The following is a 23,435-nucleotide window of genomic DNA, read 5'->3' as shown; positions in this document are numbered from 1 at the left end:
CAGATTCCTACCACTGTGTAGATGGCTGAATAGAAGCTCAGTGCTGCGTCTTTGGAGGGGAAGGATTTGCGGGCAGACGCCACCAGGTAAGGGTTTCCTGTGCAGGCTCGGCGCTCTGTGATGTACTGCAGCGGAGAGTGGCAGCCCAGAGCTGTGTAGTTTGGCCTGCAGGCAGACAGGAAGTGAGGTGTCTGGTTTCCTGTCACTACTTGACCAGCATTGGCAAAGATAGTGGTGGTGAAAAGGCCGAAAGAGTAGACACCTGTGTGAAAAGAGGGGCAAAGTGAGAGAGAGTGCATTTATTTACTGAAAATAAGTGAATCGGGGAGATTGTTAAGCATCAGAAACATCAGAAACAAGCGCATAGATGGGAATTAAGTGCTTACACGGACTATTATCTATGTGGGAGTGAAAGGCCAGACTGACATAGCCTCTGCTTTTATGCTTCATAACATCAGTCCAACATGTTAAATGATTTATAACCTGAGTAAATACAGAGATGACGAAAAAGACCACAGAAGATCAACATGAAGAAAGGGCCAAAGAAAATTAGTTCACAGGAGACTCAAACTAAGGACAAGGGCACTTTCTACCCCATACACATACTGTATGACAGAGGAGCACTGGTGTAAGCCTTAATGAGCTTTGGTCCCAAATAACAGAGGCTCCATTAGTCAGAGCTGAAGAATCTCAGATATTCAGGACTCTGACTGACCTAGAAAACGTACAATCCTACGAAGGAGAGGGTTGAAATAACAGCAGTCAGCAGTCACTATGGTCTTCTCCTGAGCTCCCTCTGTCTTCACAAAGAAACTGGTCACTTCCCCGATCAGAATCTGGGACACAGAAAGAAGGAGAGAAACAGAAAACTGTGTGGTTAAGGACTGATTGGCTTCGCTCATTATGTGCTTGGCATATTTTTCTCATGAGTGATCCTCCTTCAGCATTGCAATTGTTATATTTTAACTTGGCCAGCTTGATTTAAATTTCCCCCATCATTTGACAAATTGTAGGCTGCTTTAGTAAAGCCCAACATTAACACTCTCATCAATGGGAATTTGGCACCCTCAGTCTCATGACCCTTAATCATTTATTTCTCTGTTTTTTCTGTATGACTTTCCTGAAGCTCCACAAAGCCATGAACAGCATATGCACACACACACACACACACACACACACACACACAGATTTCATTGTGTCTTGTTGGTTTCACAGAGGAACGTGTTCATTCATCCTCTCCTTCAATGACTGATGCAGAAAGTGAGGAGGTGACGCCTGTCAGTCCCACAGAGAACGCTTCCTGTCAGGCTACAGAGGCACAGATGTGCTAATGTGCTACATGATGGTCTTACATGCGCAGCTGATAAAATGAAAAATGGTCCTAATTGGCCTGATATATGTCAGTAGTATTTTGGTCAGTCAGTAGTCAGTGTATTTCAGCGGGCTGCTCAGAACTATTGAACCCTTTGGGAACTTTGTGCTCATAGAACTAGGGAATGTGCTCCATTAAGAAAGCAACACTACAAAGTAAGGGTTTTTCAAAACGATTCTGTTGAACATTTTGCCTTTATTTGACAGAAGGTCACAGTAAGGTGGACAGAAAAGATGGGAAGACAAAGAAAAGGGAGAGACATGGAACTTAGGCTCACAGCCAGACTCAGACCGTGGAGGTTGTGAATATATGACACGCACCGTAATTATGCCGCCATCAGGACCCTCTAAGTAAGGCTTTTCTAAAGCTTACTTTGAAACTCATGGTCAGCACACTCCTCAGATTTCCAGAGGGGCAGTTGCAGAGTTCTGGGCTGCAGGAAATGAAAGCAGTCTGTCTTTGGTTCTTTAAACTGGATTTAGATTTGGTAGAGAAATGCATCAGAGCATTTGCAGGTGGTTGCACGAACATACTATATGTAGTGAGGTGATTAAATACCCAGGGTGCAAGGCTGTGAAAAGAGTCAGACTATAGCAAGAAAGCATCTTTGCAGTGTTCCCACAAAAGAATATCATGTAGACTAAACATACAGTAAGATAGATGTGTGCTCTTCTTCTGGTTTATATGTTATAACTTTTTGCAGTAGTACATATCTTACTGTAAATATCAATTGTACAATCTATCGGTCAATTAGTACTGACTGTACACACTGTAGATACTGCACACTCTGCACTGCTGTTATTGCACTTCTGGTTAGATGCTAAACTGCATTTCGTTGCCTTGTACTTGTACATGTGTAATGACAATAAAGTTGAATCTAATCTAAACTAGTGTTCTGAATAAACTTTTGATCTGAATGTATTTCTGGGAGTTATTTATGTGTAGTGAGTATGAAGGAGAAGAAGAGTGGAGGAGACAGCAGTCACTAACAATAATTTGCTATCAACCAAAAAGGCAGAAGGCAAAAGAGACTTGTAAATGGTGTTGTTGGCAGTCACTGTGAAACTGAGATACATAAAAGAAAAGAGGCTGATTGCAACATAATTAAGAGCTATCAAAGGCTCAGTCTAACCTTGCCAAATTGGTTTCAGCAGCTGTCTCTGCAGTGTGGCCAACTTTTTTTTTTGCAGCAACCCAGGGGAGTTTTCCACTTTAAGTGGTGTGAATTACAAAAGGATGTTGCATGCAGTGCAAGAGCTGGAACTAGTATAGCCTCAAAAAGGAAGACAACTCTGCAGGGCAGCAGGATGTGTAACCACTGCAGGCCTTTTGTACATATGGCCGCTGCACATGCACAAACATAAACAATGGTCAAAACTTAATGCTGAAAATTAAGTAATAATATTTGAACCCCATATCATTTTGTTTTTATAGCAGTGAAGACTTGAGCCAGTTTTTAAAGTTCATCAACCAAACCTGGGAAAAACTCAGTCATGCCAGATGCCTCATGATTTCTATGAAGCACCAACACAATTCCCCTGATCTGGCAGCAACTGGATTAATTCGACAAGTTTGACAAGTTAGGTCATTTATGTGTAGTGAGTATGAAGGAGAAAGTGAACTGTGATTTAAAGATAGTTATTATTTTATTTTCTATGGACAAGTGTGATATATTTGGTTAATTATTACCATTTCCAAAGTCTCTTGGAATGGCATTTTAAGAACTATTATCGTTCTGGGTTCCTGCAGTGTGGACACACAAAAGAGTGATACTTTCTCCAACAGTTCTGTGAAAAGGTTCCTCTGGTCCAAAAGAACTGTCAACACACAATGGTATTTTTTAGGCAACTTAATAACAATATGGAAACGTTAACTCTTTAGAAAGGTCAGTTACACACACTGGCCTGCCTCTATACTTTGCGTTTGACAAATACTGACCAGTTTGTCAGGTCACACTGTGACAGTAACAGTTTTTCAAGAATGAGTCAACTGATTCCTTAAAAGCAACACCAGAACAAAGGTTTGAAATTCAGAAAGACTGAGCAGGAACAGGGAGAGAGAGACTTCTGCACAGTTGTTAATAATACAGACGCTCCTGGAGTTGAAGATGACTTGTTATTTTTGCAGCAGTGTTCATCCCTTTACAGCCTGTGTTGTGTCATATTATTACCTGCAGATGCAGGTAATAGCACTGGACAGTGAAAAGTCTTGTTACTCCTTCTCTGCCATGTTCTCTTCCTGCTCTTCACTGTGGTGGAGAATCAAGTCTACATCCTCATTAGGGAAGTGGTTGCCATGTCCACTCTCAAGCTAATGCGTTCCTTGTGTCCGGAAAACGCTTCTGATAAGAAAACACAGTGGGGGTGGCATGGTGGCGCAGTGATTAGCTCTTTATTTGATCTCAGTCACTCAACATGCAACATGGCCAGGAATGAATCTGTATTTCTGAATTTTATAATTGCATTTAGGGTGGTATGGTGGTGCAGTGGTTACTGCTATCGCCTCGCACCAAGAACATTCCAGAACGCTCCCTGTACCTGTGTGATTTCTCTCCAGGCACTCGGGCTGCAGTTTAGGTTGAATAGCAACTCTAAATTGCCCATAGCAGTGAGTGTGGTTGTTTTTCTCTAAGTGTCAGCCCTGTGACAGACTGGCGACCTGTCCTGGGTGTACCCCACCTCTTGCCCAGTGTCAGCTCCAGTCCCTCCATGATCCTATTCAGCTATAAAGGTAGAGACAGTCACCCTATCTACCTTTACACTTTTCATGTTCAATATTGGTTAAACTCTCTACCTTTAATTAGAATTAAGACTTTCCTTTTTGAGACAGTTTATAGTTAGGCCTGGCTCAGGTGACCCTGAGCCTTCTAGTTATGCTGCTATAGACCTAGACTGCCGGGGAGCACTATGATGCTCTGAGCCTCTCTGCTCCTCGTCCATGCATCTATATGCCACCATTGCGTAGTATGTCCACTCTCTCTTTCTCCATGTACCTTTCTGCAGGTATCCCTGGCTCTGCAGCTGTGTGTTTCTGATGAGCAGTGACTGGCCACATCAACCTGCCCAGTGTTTGATTGCTTGTTGTGTCTTGCTGCTTTTCTTCCGTTAAAGGGAGTTTTTCCTCCCCACTGTCACCAAGTGCTTGTTCAAGGGGGATTTGTTGGGTTTTTCCTCTATAATAATAATAACAGTAAGGTCTAGACCTTACTTTGTAAAGTGTTGTGAGATGACTTTTGTTGTGATTTGGTGATATACAGATAAAATTGAATTGAATTGCCTGCTCGGCAATGAACGTGGCATATTGAGCAGCTGAGGTGCTGCAAGGTAAACAGCATGGCTGCCAGTGTTACAGGTGAGCTTTATCAAACCAATGTTCCTCTGCCCTCATCTAAACTCATCTACTGTAATTGAAATATTTTGTCGGTTATACATCATGATCTCAGCCCTTGTTTTCCCTTTGACATTAGATGTGTGCTATTTTACTTGAGACTGAACCACACTGGGATTGTGACACCACAGCTTTTCAAAATACAAACTTAAAATGGGGCAGGATCCCAATTCTTTTTGAATTCTCTGATTTGAAACAGAAAACATACAGCATGAGTCACCACACTGAACTAAAACACTGAAAAGTCAATGTTGACAGGTACTTTTCACTATGGATTCTAAAGCCATATTTTAGAATTCATTTAAAGCAGATGTTTGTTGTTGTTGTTGTTAGGGGAAGAATAATGCATTCAGTTTCAAGATGTCTCATTTTGGATGATAAAATACTAATATACAAGACAAGGTGCTGTGATAGTGTGAAAATAACCAGAAGAATATGTTTTCCTACTTCTAAATACAGAAGTTCCAAGCCCAGCCACTGTTAACTCAGTTTCGTTGTGGAAGTTTCATACTCAGCTTGAAATCTACTGAAACAAAGTGAACATCAGGCAGCCAGGCAGACTTGGTAGCCGCTCAGTTTTGAGCAGATGTTGACTGTTTTCTGGAAGTGACTGCTATGTTTTATACAGTTTATATTTATATCTTTTTTATCTTATAATAGAGGGATAAAGAGAGATCTCAGCTAGACAGAGAAGATAGTTTCATTAAAATACAGAGATATGTTTGTATGTAAATGCCTGAAGAGAGAGAGTGATGCAGCCAGCAACTGAGCAGAAAGAGAGATGACAGAGAACAGAGAGAGTAAGTGGAAATGGAGGAGTTGATGAAAAATAACTAAAAGAGAGCAAGATGAAGCGATAGATGAAGGATGACTGACACAAACTGTCTTCTCCTGCCTCAGAGAGCAGAGATCATAAGGCCTCTTTTGTTGAAGTAGAAGGTGCACAAGCATGTGTGTGTGTGTGTGTGTGTGTGTGTGTGTGTGTGTGTGTGTGTGTGTGTGTGTGTGTGTGTGTGCGTGCCTATATTGTGGAAGCTGTTATTAAGATTTTTCTGTCAGTAGGGGAGCAGCTCTGAGGTTTTTCAATTGCAGCCTCTCAACTCTGACAACTACATAGATAAGATGAAAGGATGTCTGTGGGAATAGAGGGGCACGGGGAAGAGCACATGAACATGTCTATGGGAGAATGATGGGAGAAACTCCGGAGGCTGAATGGCACTTAATAGGATTTGTTTGATTTGCCACCTAATGTGACAAGATGTTCTTTTGCTTTTGTGAGGGCGACTCCGAACCATATGTATGAGCAAGTATACGGTGTTATTTGACAAAAATCTGACAATGTGAATCAAAAGGAGAAAGAAAAGGATGAAAAGATGATCATAACGCATAAGAGCATGTCAGAGAAACTGAGTCTGTTGACAACCTCATTTTCAGAGAACAGAGCATTCAACAGGCATCTAATCGTGAGCTCTGACTGTTCAGAGAGGGACCGTGCACTGGTGGATGTTCAGTCAACCATCACTCTGGATTTCACAACTCCTCTAAAAAGAAAAGTAACTTTAAAAAAGACATCAACCCAAACATACAGAGACATATTAAAGTTCACCACACATACAGGGGTGTGAAAAACAGATACACAATCATGGAGGTAAAACACAGTGATCCAGACTTTCACCAGCTTTTAGGAAAGAATAACATACACAGTATGTACTATGAGTCATACTAACAGCAATTCAATGTGATGAAGCATTAAATGCCAGTTTGACATCAACATGTAAAAGCAAAAAGCAACTTAAGCTTCATAGGAAGTATGAACATTTTTTGCTAATGTGGCTGTGTATTATTTACAGATGTTTGTAATTTTCCATTCATCATCAACACCATGAGGATACTGTGAGAAAAGACCAAATTTAGCTTTGCATTTACACCATGAACTGCTCCATAGTGAATCATATCTGGTTCAGTGCCTAATCTATGTGTTAACGTATCTTCAGTGGGTTTCCTTTATATTTATCCACCCTCTAAAATGACGTAACACTGACTGAAAGCAGCCAAAATCCTTCCTGAGGATTACACTCTCAGTCTCAGTCTACGTATAGCCTCTGTAAACATCACATGATATCTGTTGACAATGCAAGCACAGTGCTCTGCTTTAAACACACACACACACATACTCAGGCAGCCTCCTCACACCGGTGATGGTAACCATGACAATGTAGCTGCTTCAGCCTCATCAGCACCCACATTCTTTCTATCCATCTCCTTCTCTCTCACCCTGCTTTTATTCTGTTTTTCACTCATGGCTAGGCATAATTCCCAGGTTTTTGTGGAGGAGAAACTAGGATACTCTCTTTTCTGATACAAATATAAGTGTTTTTCTTGTCGTTTTAACCATGGTCTGAGGTATGACCTCATTCTTCTTCTCTTCTCCCAGCTTCCTCCTTTTATTTCCTTGTCTATTTGCACCTTCCTCTTTTTCCTTACACCTCTCCCTCTCTGTCATCATCCTGCTTACTCCTAGTCTATATCCTCCTCATATTCTTTTTTTTCCTTTAAGTCATATCTTTGCTATTTGCTTCCCCTCAAGAAGAAATAAGGGGTTCCTGGATCAGTGTGGGAAGAGACCTTGCAGCTAAACTACCAGAGTTCGAGCATGAGCGTGTGGCTGGATTAGGGTTTTCATTTGTGGGTTAGAAAATGTCTTACAGGCTAACACAGAGGGAGCAGATAGCCGGTCAAGCGTTTGCCACATGGGGCTACATGGCCTGCTGTCTTCATCTCTCAATCCTCGATCCAATGTGACTGGCAGTGACAGTGTAAAGCTGTGATTATCCCTTATTATCCTTGCCCTTTTTTTTCACTGCTCGGTCTCATAAGCACGTCTGCAGAAGCACTGATCTGCCTGTCTGCCTTCTCTCTGTCTATAACTTTTTCTGTCTCTCTTTTTCACACAGAAACACACACAGAGGAAGAGACAGGCATGGATGGACAGACAGACGGTGACAACCTTACTGTAACTGGATAAGCAGATTATACCATGAAATGTGATATTTTCGTGAAAAGGAGAATTAAATTAGCATGTATTAATAATAATAATACACTGACTCCAGCATTCATGAGTCACATTTTCACATTTCATTTGAGCAACATAGTTTCATTATTTTTGCTCACTCCCTGTCACTAACCTCTCCTTTCCCTCAGCCTCCAGGAGCTGTTCTTAGCTCTTGTAACAGTTCCCATTGGCACGAGCAGGTGCAATACTGCAACAGTTGACTGACTGTCCTCTGCCTCTAACTTCTCTCAGAGTTAGGACCTACTTTCAACCCTAAAAGGCCTTGTGAATGATGTGAGTGCTGGGAAAGACACCCCTTATTTTCAAAAATTTCTTAAGATGTTTAATGAATACAGCCCTTGGGCACGTATTTATCAGGCATCTCAGAATCACTCCTATTTCTAGGAGTGCTGGAGGATAATCTAGGACTGAAAACACTCCTACTTTAGAGGAGGACTTTATGGTTATTTAAGAAGCTGAACAGAATTTTTGACTTTTGTATCTGACTGATGGTTGAAGTTGGAGAAGACTCAGGACACCCGAGTTTTCCAGTTTAGGTAGTTTACTGAATGAGTTCGGGTGAACATTGTACATACTACAGCATCATAATATGGTACAATCCTCATAGAATCAGATGGGTTTGTCCTGTATTTATAGAGGCAAGAGAATTCCTCTAACTTTAGCCCAACCCCGTTACCTTTAATGGTGTGTCTAAGGTTGTATAGCACTTTATATAAAGGCTAAAATGCAGGTTTTGAGGCCTCATGGAACGCTGTTCAGCCTAATAGAATGGTGTTTAAACAATATACATACTGCTGTAAATAGGTGTCTCAAAGCTATTCCTGACATATGACCAGTCACATATGACCACCTGCTGTTGCATGTAACATATATAGATGATGCAATCCTGAATTCATGTTAAGCAAAAATTACTAACAGAAGCAGCCTGTGCTCACTTTCAGCAGGGAGATGGACTCTTATAGAATTACATGAATGAAACCTTGCCACTGTATTGTTCAAATACAATGAAACTGAGAGTGCTACTCTTTGTCGATGTCTAAAAATGTGAATACACAGGACCTAATAAATTCACATATGAAAACTCATATGAACAAGCCATAATAAACACTCAATACAATAAATACACATCTTTAACAGTGCCAAACATGAGTATATATTTGCCTAGTGGCAGGAAAAATTGCACAGATTCTCTCAGATAATCAAACAGGATGTGTTACCTCCCTTCGTTAAATTTAGTCATCTGTTTAGATTATTAAGAGCATGGATGGCCTGAGAGAAAAAGGCTGCTCTAAAATCAAGTGGTCTGAGTTTTGAGAGACCTGTAGTACCTACCAGAGTTCAAAAGGTCAAACAGATGGAAGCCTGGGTGGTAACAGTCTTTTAAAATGTTTGTGGCCTTGGTGTGATAGCGAATATTGGCCAGGTCCTCCACCAAGGGAAGAATCACTGTTTTATGACAGTTGTGGGTTTTAGTTTTAGACAGTGGACAGTCAAATGTCAAACTCAGCACCACTTTTCAACTGAAGGGTTTATAGATATAGTCAAAAAAGCTAGGTAACAGAAGATGACACGTTAAAAGCTTTAATAGAATGCTTTACACCAATTTGATTCCATAAATGGCTGTACATTTATTGAAAAGCTACTCATAATGTGACTCAGCTGTGTGAAATTATCTTCATCAGGCCATTTGTCAATTGAATCAAGGATCATGTAATTCACATCCATAACCACTTCAGTGTTAATGCTGTGATAATGTTTTTGATTCGCATAAACATCCTGCACGGGACAGGAAGTTTAATGTGTGCCATCGATGACTCCAGCAAAACCAGGGAAACCAGCAGTGTGAAAAATTGCAGCTTGTCTTTCATTGATTCACACTGAGTGGAGGGGAAATGAATGCTGCAAGGGCAATAAAAGTTTTAGTTTATTATGGCCTAACTGACAATTGTGACAGACTCAGATCATCACTTTTGCAAAGCTGCACCTGTTAATAAAAGAGATTAAGCTGCCATGTCCCTGGAGGTGAGAACTGACTTCCTGTGTTGAAACCTGAGGAGGACTCCAGTGTCATCACCTCAACCTAAATGAGCTAATGATATCTTGGGTACGTAGGCTAGATCCAGATGCAACACAGCAGAACTACCATGTCTCCGTAACACAAGGGGAGACGTGGAGAGGGTGGATTAATCACTAGTTTTCTTTAGAAAGGTCAAAGCCAGGAGCAAAGTAGTTTTCAAGGATAAAAACCTGAGGGAAGCCTGGTCCACAGGCTCAAAGAGGATTTAACCAGCCTGCGCAACACCAGAAGCAGATCACACTGAGGTGCCAAGGCTCGCATCACAGGCTAGTCTCTGTACGCCCCTCAGAAAAAGCTTCACAAGAAGGTGGCTGAACAACGATCTGTCATCAAAACCCTCATGGCAGAGCAAACTAGCTTGTTTTAACACTAGGTTATGGCTTAACAATATAGTAATGACTTGGTTTAAAGTTAGGGTGAGGTTAGGATTAGGCAAGAGGTGATCATGGTTAAGGTTAGGGCAAGGCTCGGGGAAATGAATGTAAGTCAACATAAAGTCCCCACAGGCAATGAAAACAAAAGTGTGTGTGTTCATTTACCCTGCATGTGTGAGAAAATACAATGCTGACGACAATTATCCAGTGACCGAGGAAAAGAATGATTGTACAAATAAACTGCATGAGTTCTTCGTCTCATGATTAATGAAAATGCTTTCTGTATTTCAGCTTTCAGTCTGTGTTATTTCTTTATTAGGTCTTTTCCACTGTAGGAACCTACCGACCCATAACAGAACATATACCCCTTGTCCCGGATTCTGTTTTTGTCTCCACTGCTCTCTGCTCACTTTGAAGTCAAGTTCCAGGAATTTCGACACTATTCAGGAGGTAGTCCCAAATCAAGTTCCAGGAACTCACAAAGGGCCTGGGTGGGTTCTTGCAGGGCTGTTGCCTGTGATTGATTAAACATCATGTCATATCTCAAGTATTCACTTTACATGCACAGTGTGTGAATGTAAGCACTGTTTAGAGGTAAAATGGGGATTAGGGGCATATTTCTGCAAGTTTATGTTCTGGTTGTTCAACAGCTCTTTGACAAACATTAGCCCATCATGCTCCACTGGACTGCATGTTACAGTTTAGGTTCCTGGGGTGAAAAAATGTTATATGTGTTTGTGCACTGGTGTGTCTGTGAGCAGATTCCTTCTGGGCTGCTTGTCAAAGATGACAGCTCTGATTACAATAACAATAGTGGCTAGATATAGAACAGAGAAAGGCAAAAAATGAAAACAGGAAAAGCCTGGATTTTCTGAACAACATAATTTGCTAAACATTAGCATAACAATGGAGCAATCAGGGAGCTCGATGGGAGCCAGGGGAACTATGCTGTAGCAGGGCCTACCATTTGAATCATGTGTCTACCTCAAATACCTAATCAAGGAGCAGAGAAAGAAATAAATTTCCACATCAAATGTTTATGACAGAGAAAAAAAGTTTTGTTGGCTACAGTTAGATTTGACATTTCCATGTTATTTCTGAGATCTAATCAAGAAGATTGAATTTTGTGAAACTGCTGTATGTTACAAAAGTAAAAAGGATCGTCTGAGATTAGATGTATCTTTAAAGCAAAATCCACATAGGGTTGGGTGGCAATTCATTTATAATAGCTTCAGTGGGATTAGCCTGCTCTGATGAAACACAAGCAACATAGCATTACTCTTTTAATTTATTTTATCATAAATGAAACTAATTTCATCCAGTGGTAGCCACTGCAAGACTCCCAAGTAGTCATTGTATCACATTCTTTTTTCCTTGGGTGAACAATTATTTTAGATAAGTAGTGTTAACAGGCAGTTCAGGAGACTCAGATAGATCATTCAGAGAAGTGATAAACACCAACTAGATCCAGGGGGTAAACAAATCCATACAGAAGGGAGGCAAACAGTTCACTGGCAAGCAGCAGGCTAGCCAGGAACAAAAGGGGAAACAGGTCAGCAACAAAACAGGACTGCAGTCACAAAAGAGGTCTCTTCATGGACAATCTGGCAGTGTGTGAGTGCTGGTGTGTATGCAGGTTGGGTGATTGCTGTGATAAAAAGCAGGTAGTTGGAGTGGGAAAATGGAACACTGGGCATGAGATGTCAGGGGAAAACATGGGATGGAGACATGATCAGGACTGGGACTACTGTATGTGGCAATAACTCGTATGATTTCTGTGTAGCTTATGGGGTATTTTGTTAAGGACTTCCTTTTTTGGTATAACCACATTTTGCTTTTACAAAATGCCTTTCAGTAAACCTCCGAAGGGGTTGTATGTGAGCTGTACAGACAGCTGAGTAGGAGAAAAAACAACAGTGATGGCAGTGAAATGAGCAACCAACTGAAATACAGTCCCTCAAAAGATAACACTTTGTGACCGTTTGGCCTGAAGGTGCTGTTTGTGGAGAACCTTGTATTCCTGCCTTTTCCTCAGTGGATTTCTCCCTGTGTGACAGTTTAAATGTTTGGACAATTATAAAGGGGGAAAAAACATAAACTGTTCTAAAGGCATCCTGCTTCCTGTCCTTCCCCTCATGTTGCTGTGTGACCTCTGGAAAGCAAAGAGGATCACCAACCTAACATTTATTTAACCTGCCAGTGTTCCTCTTCAGCTCCGACTATTGTTCCTCTTTATCTTTTCACACTGGGGCTGGACTGCATACAGATTATTAAAATGTACAAACACAGAGTGGTTTTGACCACATCCACCATCTGTTTCTCAAGATATGACAGCAACAACAGCACAGGGTGGTTTTTAAAGCTCTGACTTAATAAACTCTGGCATGACTGGATGATATGGTCTGCCTCCATGGTTTGTTCCAATCCCCATTCTTCTGTCACATGGAGCTGCATTATGCATGAAAACTGTTCCCAAGGTTTAACAGGCAACAGCAAACAAACTTTGAAGAGCAAGCAGCCACTGAATTGCAATGGAAGGCTCTATTGTTCCTTCTCCACTAACTTCATTCTTTGTCTTTTTATTTGGGTTTTCGTTTCTCCTGTTTTCTCTTTAGTACCTCTGCCTCTTGTGGGTCTCATTTTCTCTCTTTCTCTCACTCTCCCCTCAAAAAGCACCCTCACCTTGACTTCTCATGCTGTTTGAGAGGCTTATATTCAGTAGCACTGAGGCAGAGCTTTCCAAGGAAAAAGTATTTAGCATTATCCTTCTAACACACATTAAAAAGGTGGAGAAATCAACTGCTACATTCAAAATTCAATTCATTCAAAGCCTGTTAGCTTTTTGCTTGTACGTACAAGTGTTCATGTGGCACAGTGAGAACCTCAGTGTGCTGTGAAGGTTCACACTGTGACACATCCATCTTAAGCCTACAATTACCATTTGATCCTGTGATTGGTCACAGCTTAACTGTATTGGCTGCTGGGCAGGTTGTCATGCACAATCAGTACACGTGTGCACTCTCCATTACACAATACATACTCTCACATAGGTGCGCACAAATAATTAGCAAATGGGTCAAATAGCACTTTACCTCGCTCTTTCAGTTTGTCACAGTAATTGGTGTGAGTGCTGAAAAGTGTCATCTCTGCTGTGTTTAGTGCATGTATTATGCAGTATATAGACTATGCACTGTGTGTGTGTGTTTTATGCAAATTGATGCAGTTGTGGAGAGTCATAGAGATACTTTTTGGTCATCAGTGTGTAGCAAGTACAAGAACACACACACACACACACACTGTGTTTTCATTCCTCGTGGGGACTTTACATTGACTTACACTCATTTCTTATAGGCTTATCCTAACCATAGCCACTACTTGCCTAACACCTAACCTCAAACCATGTTGCCACCCTAAAATTCAGTGATTTGGCCGAGTCCCCACAATATGAGTGTGTTAAAAGGTTTCAGTCCCCATAATGTAAGTAATACCAAGTCACACTCAGTTGTATCGTTCTATGGTATGTGAGGACACTCACTGACATATCGCATTCCCTAGCCTCTTACCCTGACCTAAACCTAATTCTAAGCTGAGCGCCTAAACCGGCCCTTCAGAGCTGTGAGCACCAGCCAAAATGTCCTCACAACAGTAGCACTGAACAATATTTTGTCCATGCAGTGTAATAAAGACGTGTACACCCACACACATCAACAGCCACTTTCACACACAGAATCCATTTTCAGTGGCGATGGATGGAAAGACATGCACCGTCATCCACCCACACACTTACCTTCACTGATGCACTAGAACATAGAACATTTTTGCTAAGTACCATACACAGGATTATATTTCAATCATCCTCTCACTTCCCGTCTTTGCATCTTCTCTCTCACACACACACAGTAGCTATATCAGTAGTGGACACCCATGGCATGTGTAATTTAAATCTTCCAGGTTCACTTTTGACATGAAAGCCCTGAGAGTTCACTGCTGCTTTTGAACATTGTCCATCAGTCAGACTTTTAATCAGGCCACAGAGCCGTGACAGGCTCCATTTTAACCCGCACTGCAGAATTTAATGAGTCCAAATCAAATTATAATATAACCCAAATTTTTCACCATAGTCTGTCAGGGTGCTAAGTTGTCACAGAACCTAACTCCTCCTTTGAGTACTTTCATACTGCTGACAATTGATATTAAACTATCTTATTATTGCTGACAATATCATAGTTGTTGTACCCAAAAATATATGAAGAAAACTGATTAGCTGAAACACAAAATACTAAAATAAGATATTGTTAATATTCTAAACAAGCTTGCTCATCTTTTGCCAGAACATTTTACTCTCTTCAGAAGGAATCTTGCTTTGAAATGGAGTTCAGTACTGTGATAACAAGTAGCCACATAATCTTAATATAGTTTAGAAAATCTACATAAAGAATGAATCTCCACACTGAAATAAATGCATTACAAGAAAAGACATGATAAAAAGTAATATACAAAATAAATGGATGCTGAGCAGAATCAATCAGACATGATTGTTAATGCAGCCCTGTGGCTGAATCAGTTCAGTGTTAATACCCATAACAGATTGTTTGTGTCCTTGTGGTCTAGCAAATAGGCTGAATAAATTTCCTTACTCATACAACATTTGCAAAGCCAGTTTGTAAAGTATGCATTGTTTATGCCCATGTTTTCTAGCTAGCAGCCTTCTTCTCTGTCTTTGTTGGCATGTTACTGCCACTTTCAGATCTTTGGAATGGTGTGAAACCATTGGCAGGAATGTGATCATGTCACCCACGTGAACAAGACACACAGAATAGGAACCCACTCGCAGAATGCTGCTCCACAGTGCAATGAGAGGTCAAAAAAAAAATCCACAAAATGTCTTTAGGATAAATTCCATAATGTTTAGCACATGTGTTTATCAGGCAGGGTGGATTTTAGGAAAGATATTTTTGAACTGCATCATGAGAAGTGTGGGATTCAACATTTTTAAGGCTTGACCGACACAAAGTGAGGATATCTCAGCCCCTGCTGACATTTTGACCATGGTTTTTATAACTTGTCTACCACTGAATGTAAGTACAAACAATAAATCTCTGGAGTATGCACTTAATTATATAGTTGTATGCCTACCCATCATTATACAGCAGCCAAAAGGGAGAGGATTTGAATAAAAACATTTAAAAAGTAAAAATAAAAGTTTCTGATAAGTTTAAGATACAATCCATACACACACATACACAAAGTCAGTATACAATGCAAGCGTATATACTGTCATTAGAAGAACTCACCCATTTTCTGTTTGTAGCCGTCTGAGTCGAATTTGAGAGAAAAATGAAATTAATGTTTTTTATATTGTCTCTGAACTTAGGCTTGTGGGATGCAACAGTATCCTGGAGCGAGAGAGAACACAGATGCTCTGACTTTCAGAAAGCCGCTTCTCACTCCAGGCAAAATCACACCACTTTGCTCCCACTCTGTGCATCTCACAAATCCTGGTGCCTGCAGCTTCCATCTATTCTACTGCATGCTACACTCACACAAACACAAATAAAAGCATACAGTGTCTACCTGTGCTGTCTGTCATGTGATTCAGGTAAAACCATTACAGCATGCATCTTTTAAGCACAAAATGTAGTCGAATGTTCAGAATGTAATTGAAAACCAGTCACAAACTGACAGACAAGAATAAAACCCTAGAAACACTCACAGATATGCTAATATTGTAGTTGCTGTCATTAATAATGCATGACAATAGAGGAGTAAAATAGACTCATTAATGATAAACTGGGTGACAGATGATGGGAATGCACACTGAAGTAGGCTCAGAGGTGGCCATGTCATAACACCACTTATAACTGTGGGACATCAGAGAGACAAGCCCTGGGGGGACAACACAGACAGGCATGGAGACATAGCTTTGATGAGCATGTGAATCTATGTTCCATTATTAATAGTATCCTAGAGTACTGACAAAGGAGTATGGCTAGTGTAGTGGGATCATTGCAGCCATACAACAGCAACAACAACAATTAATGTCACTTAAAATGTGCCCTATTGATTTGATAGTGATAAGAAGGCACATATTACTACAATGAATGGCAAAAGTAGTTTAATATTGATGTTTGCTTCACTGCATCAGTGTATTCTGCCAGGAATTCATGACCTAGAAATTGCAATTCTGTATCAATGTTTAATTATTTAAAGGGGTTTAAATATGCAGTATTGGATGAAGATGGTCTGAGGAAAACAAGAAAACTGTTTCTTCTTATGCATGAATAAGGGAGGACATTTTTTGTTCTGCTTTAATGCTGTGCAGCCTTGAAATAAGGACAGACTGTGCACACTGTAGCCATCTCTGCCTGCTCTATGGAGGACAAATATAGTGCCCGTTGCCATGGTTATGACAGAGAACGCATTCACACAAACAGAGCGCTGAGACCACGAGGATATACACCTACACACCTCTCCCTTCTTTTAATCCACAAACACCACGTGTAGATGAGGAGGAACAATCCACGTGTGTGTGTAACATGTTCTGGGTTGTGTGTGCATGTGTGTAGCTGATTGTCATGTTGTTTAAGTCAGATGTGTGTGTGCTAAATGAGCACCTGTGGAAGATTATTTTACAAGTTGAACACAGACTCACTGTCACAGTGGGGATGGCGGTGACGAGGGAGTAGACGAGGACGGGCGGCGCCAGGCTGTTGTCCTCTGGTCCTGGGTATGGCTTGGAGTAGGCTTTGTCGAAACAGAAGAAGCCCTGGATGTGCACGGGGAACGTGTCCGTGTATTCAAAGTAGTACGCCAACAGAACGGTCCCTGCCATGATGACCAGCTGGAAATAAAACATATTGGTTCCAGCTTTAGGGTTGGATCCACAGGAAAGTGTAGGAGTTGGGAAAGAAAAGACAGCCAGAAAGAAAGAAGTGGAAAATCTTGTCACAAATAAAAAATAAAAGGGAGATATTTCCTTCACAGAGCAAAATGATGGATGCTTCCGTAATGTGTAAAATGAATCAACTGTGCTTGGAGAGATAGTGAGGGAAGAGGATGAGAGCAAGAGGGAGGGAGGTAGAGATAGAGACGGAGGGAGACAAATAAGGAGAAAGACGGATAGAGAGGGGGAAAGAGAGAGCAATGACAGAGATACAGAGCGAGACAGATCAGCCATGTCATATGCAAAGCGGGGATGGTAAAGAAACCAATGGAGACCGCTCAAAGGAAATAACGCTGGATGGAGGGAAAACAGAAGAAACAAGGATGGAAGGGGGGCTGAGACATGAATGGGGTGAAAAAGAGCGGAGTGGTGAACAAAACAAGAGGGAGAGAAAAACACATCACTGGGAAGAGCAGAGGGTAGGATGAGAGGAATTATGTACGTGTGACTCTGCATAACTTAGGTTAGTATTGTTCTGCCGTATAAGATACCAGCTATGTGCAAAGTACAAGCCATGAAACATAAAATAGCACCTGTAAGATGTTAAAAACATTTAAAAATTAACATACATTTGCAAATCATAACAGAGTGTGTGCATGAGAGAGAGTAGGAAAAGGGATGATAAATATAAAAAAAACATCAAGAAGCTATTCTATTCTGCACAGATAAGACAGATGCACAAGTACTAATTATTCATTTATACTGCAGTAAACAGAACACCAACTCCTTTGCGCATTTACAACTGCACAGTAAGCCTCTAAATCTGTAACTGAAAACTGGGGCTTTGTGCAGTATGTGTTTGCCATGTGGGAGAGGCCTGGATCTAAGAGTTAACTACAAGTTCAAAAAAAGAAATGCGAGTTTAAATATAGCAAGCTGCTGATTAGTTTCATTATAATCTGCATCCTGACTGTCTGCTAGATGGACTCCCACTGCATGTGAAGGGCAGATTTATCAGCACTAAAACATGAAGAGCCTCTAATGGCAGGCTGAGCTGGTTTGTTGCTTTAGGGTCACTGAGAGAGAGAAGATACAGCAGTTTGGCAGCTGTTTCTAACAAGTCGTTCTTCTGCCTTTCAGAGGTTAAAGTGTTTGTAGTATTTTAAGATTAATAAAGCATTACCACTGTAGTAGCTGTTGTTAACCCATTGACCCACGAACATAACTGCTTTAAATGAGACAAATATTTGATATGAAGAAATGAACATAACAGGAGGGAACCCTCCTGTTATGTTCATTTCTCAGGTGATGCCTGCTCAGCAGTTATGTTCGTGGGTCAATTTGACCTGCAACATAACAGGAGGGTTAAATAAAATGAAGAAAAATCAGTGATGAGAGGTTTGTTTTTCAACCACAAAACGAATGGGTTCTAATATGTAAAAGCCTGACCTCAAGCAAAGAGCGGCTGAAAACTAAATAGGCCCTTTTTACAGCAGACATTTTGTTTATCAAACACAGCTGTAACTAAAGACACTGTTCACTGGCACAGTGAATTGCTGTAATTGCTGGAAAGGAGACCTCATTTCTGTTATTAGTTCCACCTGTGTGTTTCTATGACTGATGAAAATGTCTGCTGTGAAACAGGTCTGCGAATCTGGTTTGCCAGGAAAGATAAAGTACAACGCAAAGACAGGTTTTAGGTAGAAATATTTAGACAGTTATTCAAATATAACAACTTAGAAGATGTTTCCTGTCACACTGAGAGCTTTTACAGTTGATGGTCAGTGTTTTCTTTTATTTCACTTGGAATACACTTTCTCTTTCATGTCTGCTAAATTATTTGTCGAATGGGTTTTTACTTTTCCCACTGGCGGTTTCAGTCCAGAATGGCGGCAGCGGTACCACATCTAGCGGCTTTTGTCAAAAAAGCAGCATAGTATCACCTCTTGACTGATAAACTCTTTGGTTATGTGCTGGTGCAGTAATTTCCTTTGTCCTGGTGGCAAAACTCCAGAAAGTTGCTACCTAACTACAGTCCATCTAGGTAACTCTTGCCAGAAAGGGAATAAATATGTCTCCAAAAATGTTAGTCTCGCTTTTAATGTGCAAACAAACAAAGCCCAAACCCTTTCACCCAAAACTTCAAAAACGGTAGCCTATGTAATTTGTTGTGGTACTGGAGTAATGTGATATTCACAGTCTTTGTTATCAACATGCTATCTGTGTTTGGGTCAATTTTATTTTTTAAGCATTTCAAATGAAAGGATTTTAAGGAATTTCATGTAAAATCCTATTTGTGCTTTACATCACTAAACAGGAAAAGTTTCATAGTGGCAGATGGCTGAACGAGTGACAAACCACTGAGAAACCTCCTCCAATGTGTTTATCCTCTTCAGCAAAGTGACAGAGTACCCACTTGGTCTAATGCTATAGGGAGGAGAAGAGGAGACTTGTTACACATAACACTTTTCAGTTTTATTACACACTGACAAGTGGCAGCGAACATGTGAGAAAGAGGGTGACCTAATTCAAACTCCTTATAATACATAACCTGTCACAGCTGTTGTTTCCTTTCCCTGCTTCCTGCATGGTCACTGAAATCCTGTGAACAATCCTCGATATGAGCTCAAAAATGAAATAACTGATCTTTACGTTCTCATAGCAGTGAGCTAATGTGTCCTATTAAAGTTTTTGTGCTGAGGGTCCCCAGTGAGGGCACCATGTATTCAGTGACAGCATGTGTCCTTAGGGCATTAAATTTAATATCATGAGAAACACACACACACACACACACACACACATATCTGTACATGCTGGCAAAGCACAAAAAACACCTCCAGCCCGTAGTTTATATATAATCCAAGAATATTAAGCAGCTTGTTCCTCCATGTTTGTCCATGTTTGTTTCCATCTACATGAGCTTTTTGTGTTTAAATGAGTGGGTGTGTGAGTGTGTTTCTTTGTGTGGTGTGTTCGAGTATGCCTGTAGGCAGGTAGAGAAGTGGGAGGAATGGAGTGAGGGAGGTCTATGAACACCCATCCAAGATTAACCAAACATTTGAAGACAATGGCAGAAAACCTTCATTTTGCATCTACTTTTACATGAGCATTAAAATGGCCTGTGCTTATTGACTGTACTGTTAGTTTGAGAGATCCAAATGCCATCTGTGCAAAATAATACACAAGAAGACATGAATTATTGTTTAAAAACATGTTATATTCATTCTGGGACAAGACTAAGACATTTATTTAAAAAAAAAGGTTGCTGTAAATAGAATCACATTAACTTCTCATTAATAAAACTGGAATTACAGCCTGCTACAGACTCATATATGGCATTTCATCTAGTTTACCTCCCACATATACAAATAACAGGTTTTCCCATACACTCTGCAGCCCTAGCTAGTTTGTCTAAATATTCATAAAGGTCAAAGCAACTTCAAGTTGATGGTTTCTAATTAGCACAGAGACACAGCCTGCACAAGTCACCTTGGACTGATTTGCATTTTTTTTTTCTAAAGCATCATGGGCACATACAGTTTGAAACTCCTGAAAATCTTAAGCTGCTGGAGGGTCAAGACAGGCTGACATCATTCAGTGATGAGTCATCTCCGCACACAGCTGTCCCATTGCAACAACAATATCTTACAGTGCTTGTAACTCATAAAGTACACACATTTTAACTTCACACAGAATCTATTTCCTAACACCGGTTCAAATTCATTTACAAAGTAGTTTTTTAATTTGTCTTCTCTAATGCCAAAGTTTTACTAAAATGTTTATGGCCTTATGATGCTCGTCTGTTCCACATTTATCTTTCATTTGGGAAATCTGGCTTGCAACATCCTTACTGGTGAACATGAAATCTGCTTTATGATGTGAAGGTTTGGTTAGGTTTAAAAAGAGACTGAGATTTGGCTTGAAATTACTTTGTTAAGGTTAGGGGACCTTAGTCATCAGGATTATGGTACTACACACATAACAGCTTAAGGTCTCAGGGAACTACTATCTGTTGGAAATGGAAACAACTGTGGTCTCATGTGTTAAAAACCAGTGTTTTGTTGACTCATCCACTCATCCTGATGTGCTCCCTAAGTGGACTTTGTTGTAAAACGTAACAAATTCTTTCTGAGAGCATAGTCTGTCCATTTTAAAGAAGTTAAATTTCACATCTCTTTAATTGTAGGTGACAATGTAGTTTAACACTGAATCAAATGAGTAATGTGATTGGTTGCTCTTACTGCTAATCTCACTTAAAATCAGCACCCAAGCATGAAGCCGTGTGAAACTTTGGACCATTGTCTGCATACTGTATTCTTTCTCCAGTCTATATGGATGAATACCCCTGTGATGTCAGTGTCCTCAATGCAAAACAGTTGCTGGTTGCAATACGTTGCCCGCTACAGTATGCTTGGCCTGACTGACTACCACATTGACTATTAGAGAGACCATCACCATTTGCTTATTGTGTGGTCAGTCTCTATTGTTTTTTGTCATCTGAATTTACTGAGGAGCATAAATCTGAAGTATTAAATATCGGAACAGAATTTTGGACTTTTGTGTTTGGCACGTGGAAAAAGTTGAAGAAGACTCAGGGTACGAGAGTTTCCCAGTTCAGGCAGTTTACTTAAGGAACTTGGGTGAACATTGCACATAGTACAATCCTCACAGAATCAGATGGTTTTGTCCTGTATTTACGGAGGCAAGAGAAACTCTTGGCAGCTACACTTTAACTTTAGCCTAACCTAGTTACCTTTAATGGTGTGTCTAAACCTGCATAGCTCGTTACACAGAGGCTAAAATGCAGGTTTTGAAACCTCATGGAATGTTGCCTTTTAAAATGGTGTTTAAACAATATACATTGCTGTAAACAAGAGTCTCAAAATGTCCTGGCTATTCCTGACATATGACCACCTGCTTTTGCATGTATCATACACTCACCGGCCACTTTATTAGGTACACCTGTACAACTGTATTCACTTCAGTGGAACACTTCTGTCTTAACATCTGAGTGTATGAGGCTCAACATGTTTCAGTTTTTGGTGAAATTGTCATCAATATATACATTTAAAGTTAAAGGTGGTGTTGTACTGGACTACATTATATTTAGAGCTGTTTCAATGTTTTTGTCCTCCCCAGCTACATACATCAGAGTCAGAATATTGGGAGTGTATATAGATGGTGCAATTCTGAATTCATATCAAGCAAAAATTACTAACAATAGGAAAATCTGAAAATACAGATTATTTCCTAAGACTGCTTCCTAAGACAAACACACAAGTGACTAACTCTCTTTGGGTCTACTATTGTAGTGGGATTCCATCAGTTCCAGGTTCTTATCTCTTGTCCATGAATGGTTTGTTCCAGTAGCCCACCTGTTGTCAGATTGTCCTGGTTCCCAAAAAACCTGGCACAGGCCTTGTTGATCTGGCATGACTCTCTTAAGCCCCTTTTCCATCACCTGGTACCGGCTCATCTCATCTCAACTCAACTCCTCTCGACTGGCCTTATCTGTGTTTCCATTGGTCAAATGTTGGGGGTGATACCTGGTATCTGGTACTATTTTTGGTATCATCTCCGTTGAGGTTCCAAGCGAGCAGAGGCGATACAAAACGGTGACATGTAAACACTGCAGACTAGCGACTGATCAAAGAAATCTCATCATCAACATGCGAAACATCCTGGAATGAAGAAAGTGCTGTTTTTAAACGCAACATTATTTAAGGCTAACCACTACTTTAATGTAGTTACTGTACTAACTAAAAACAGCCACATACCAAGAATCAAGAACAGCATACCTTCCATGTCCTCCACTATTACTGTGTTGGTTGCTGACGACATCACCGCAGTGTAATGTGGTGTTGCTATAACAACCAGCTGCAATGAGAAGGGGACCATCTGCAGTGAAGAGCTAAGCATCCAGTACCAAAGGCAAGTAGAGCTGAGCTGAGCAGGTACCATCCGATGGAAAAGTAACTTTAGTTCATGTCTCTCTCCTATCAGAGGTAGGCAGAGTCAAACATAATGAAGTCTCGCTTAAGGAACCCCCCCAGTCCCCCATGTCCGAGGGCTGTGAGCTAAGCACTACGTTATCCAGCCACAACTGATAGACAGATAGATAGATAGATAGATAGATAGATAGATAGATAGATAGATAGATACAGTGAGGAACAGAAGTATTTGAACACCCTGCGATTTTGCAAGTTCTCCCACTTAGAAATCATGGAGGGGTCTGACATTCACATTGTAGGTGCATTCCCACTCTGAGA

General features: G+C 40.6%; 1 protein-coding gene across 5 annotated transcripts in view; it reads right to left on the bottom strand.

The window, feature by feature from the left end:
• plppr2b (phospholipid phosphatase related 2b) overlaps positions 1–23,435 on the bottom strand; it is a 44,861-nt gene that overhangs the window by 4,711 nt on the left and 16,715 nt on the right. Inside the window, exons 3-5 of one of the 5 annotated variants that reach the window (XM_020597170.1) lie at positions 16,936–17,124; positions 716–836; positions 12–262 (exon numbers count right to left, since the gene is read on the bottom strand). In XM_020597170.1, coding sequence (XP_020452826.1) covers positions 12–262; positions 716–836; positions 16,936–17,124 — 561 coding nt within the window. Of the gene's footprint in view, positions 1–11; positions 263–715; positions 837–16,935; positions 17,640–23,435 lie in introns of those variants that run through there. The other 4 variants (XM_020597167.1, XM_020597169.1, XM_020597168.1 and 1 more) reach the window with 4 other exon arrangements.

The sequence above is a fragment of the Monopterus albus genome, unplaced genomic scaffold (assembly GCF_001952655.1).
Source record: "Monopterus albus unplaced genomic scaffold, M_albus_1.0 scaffold32.1, whole genome shotgun sequence".
In the NCBI taxonomy this organism is placed as follows: Eukaryota; Metazoa; Chordata; class Actinopteri; order Synbranchiformes; family Synbranchidae; genus Monopterus; species Monopterus albus.
This window is presented reverse-complemented; position numbering and strand designations above follow the sequence as displayed.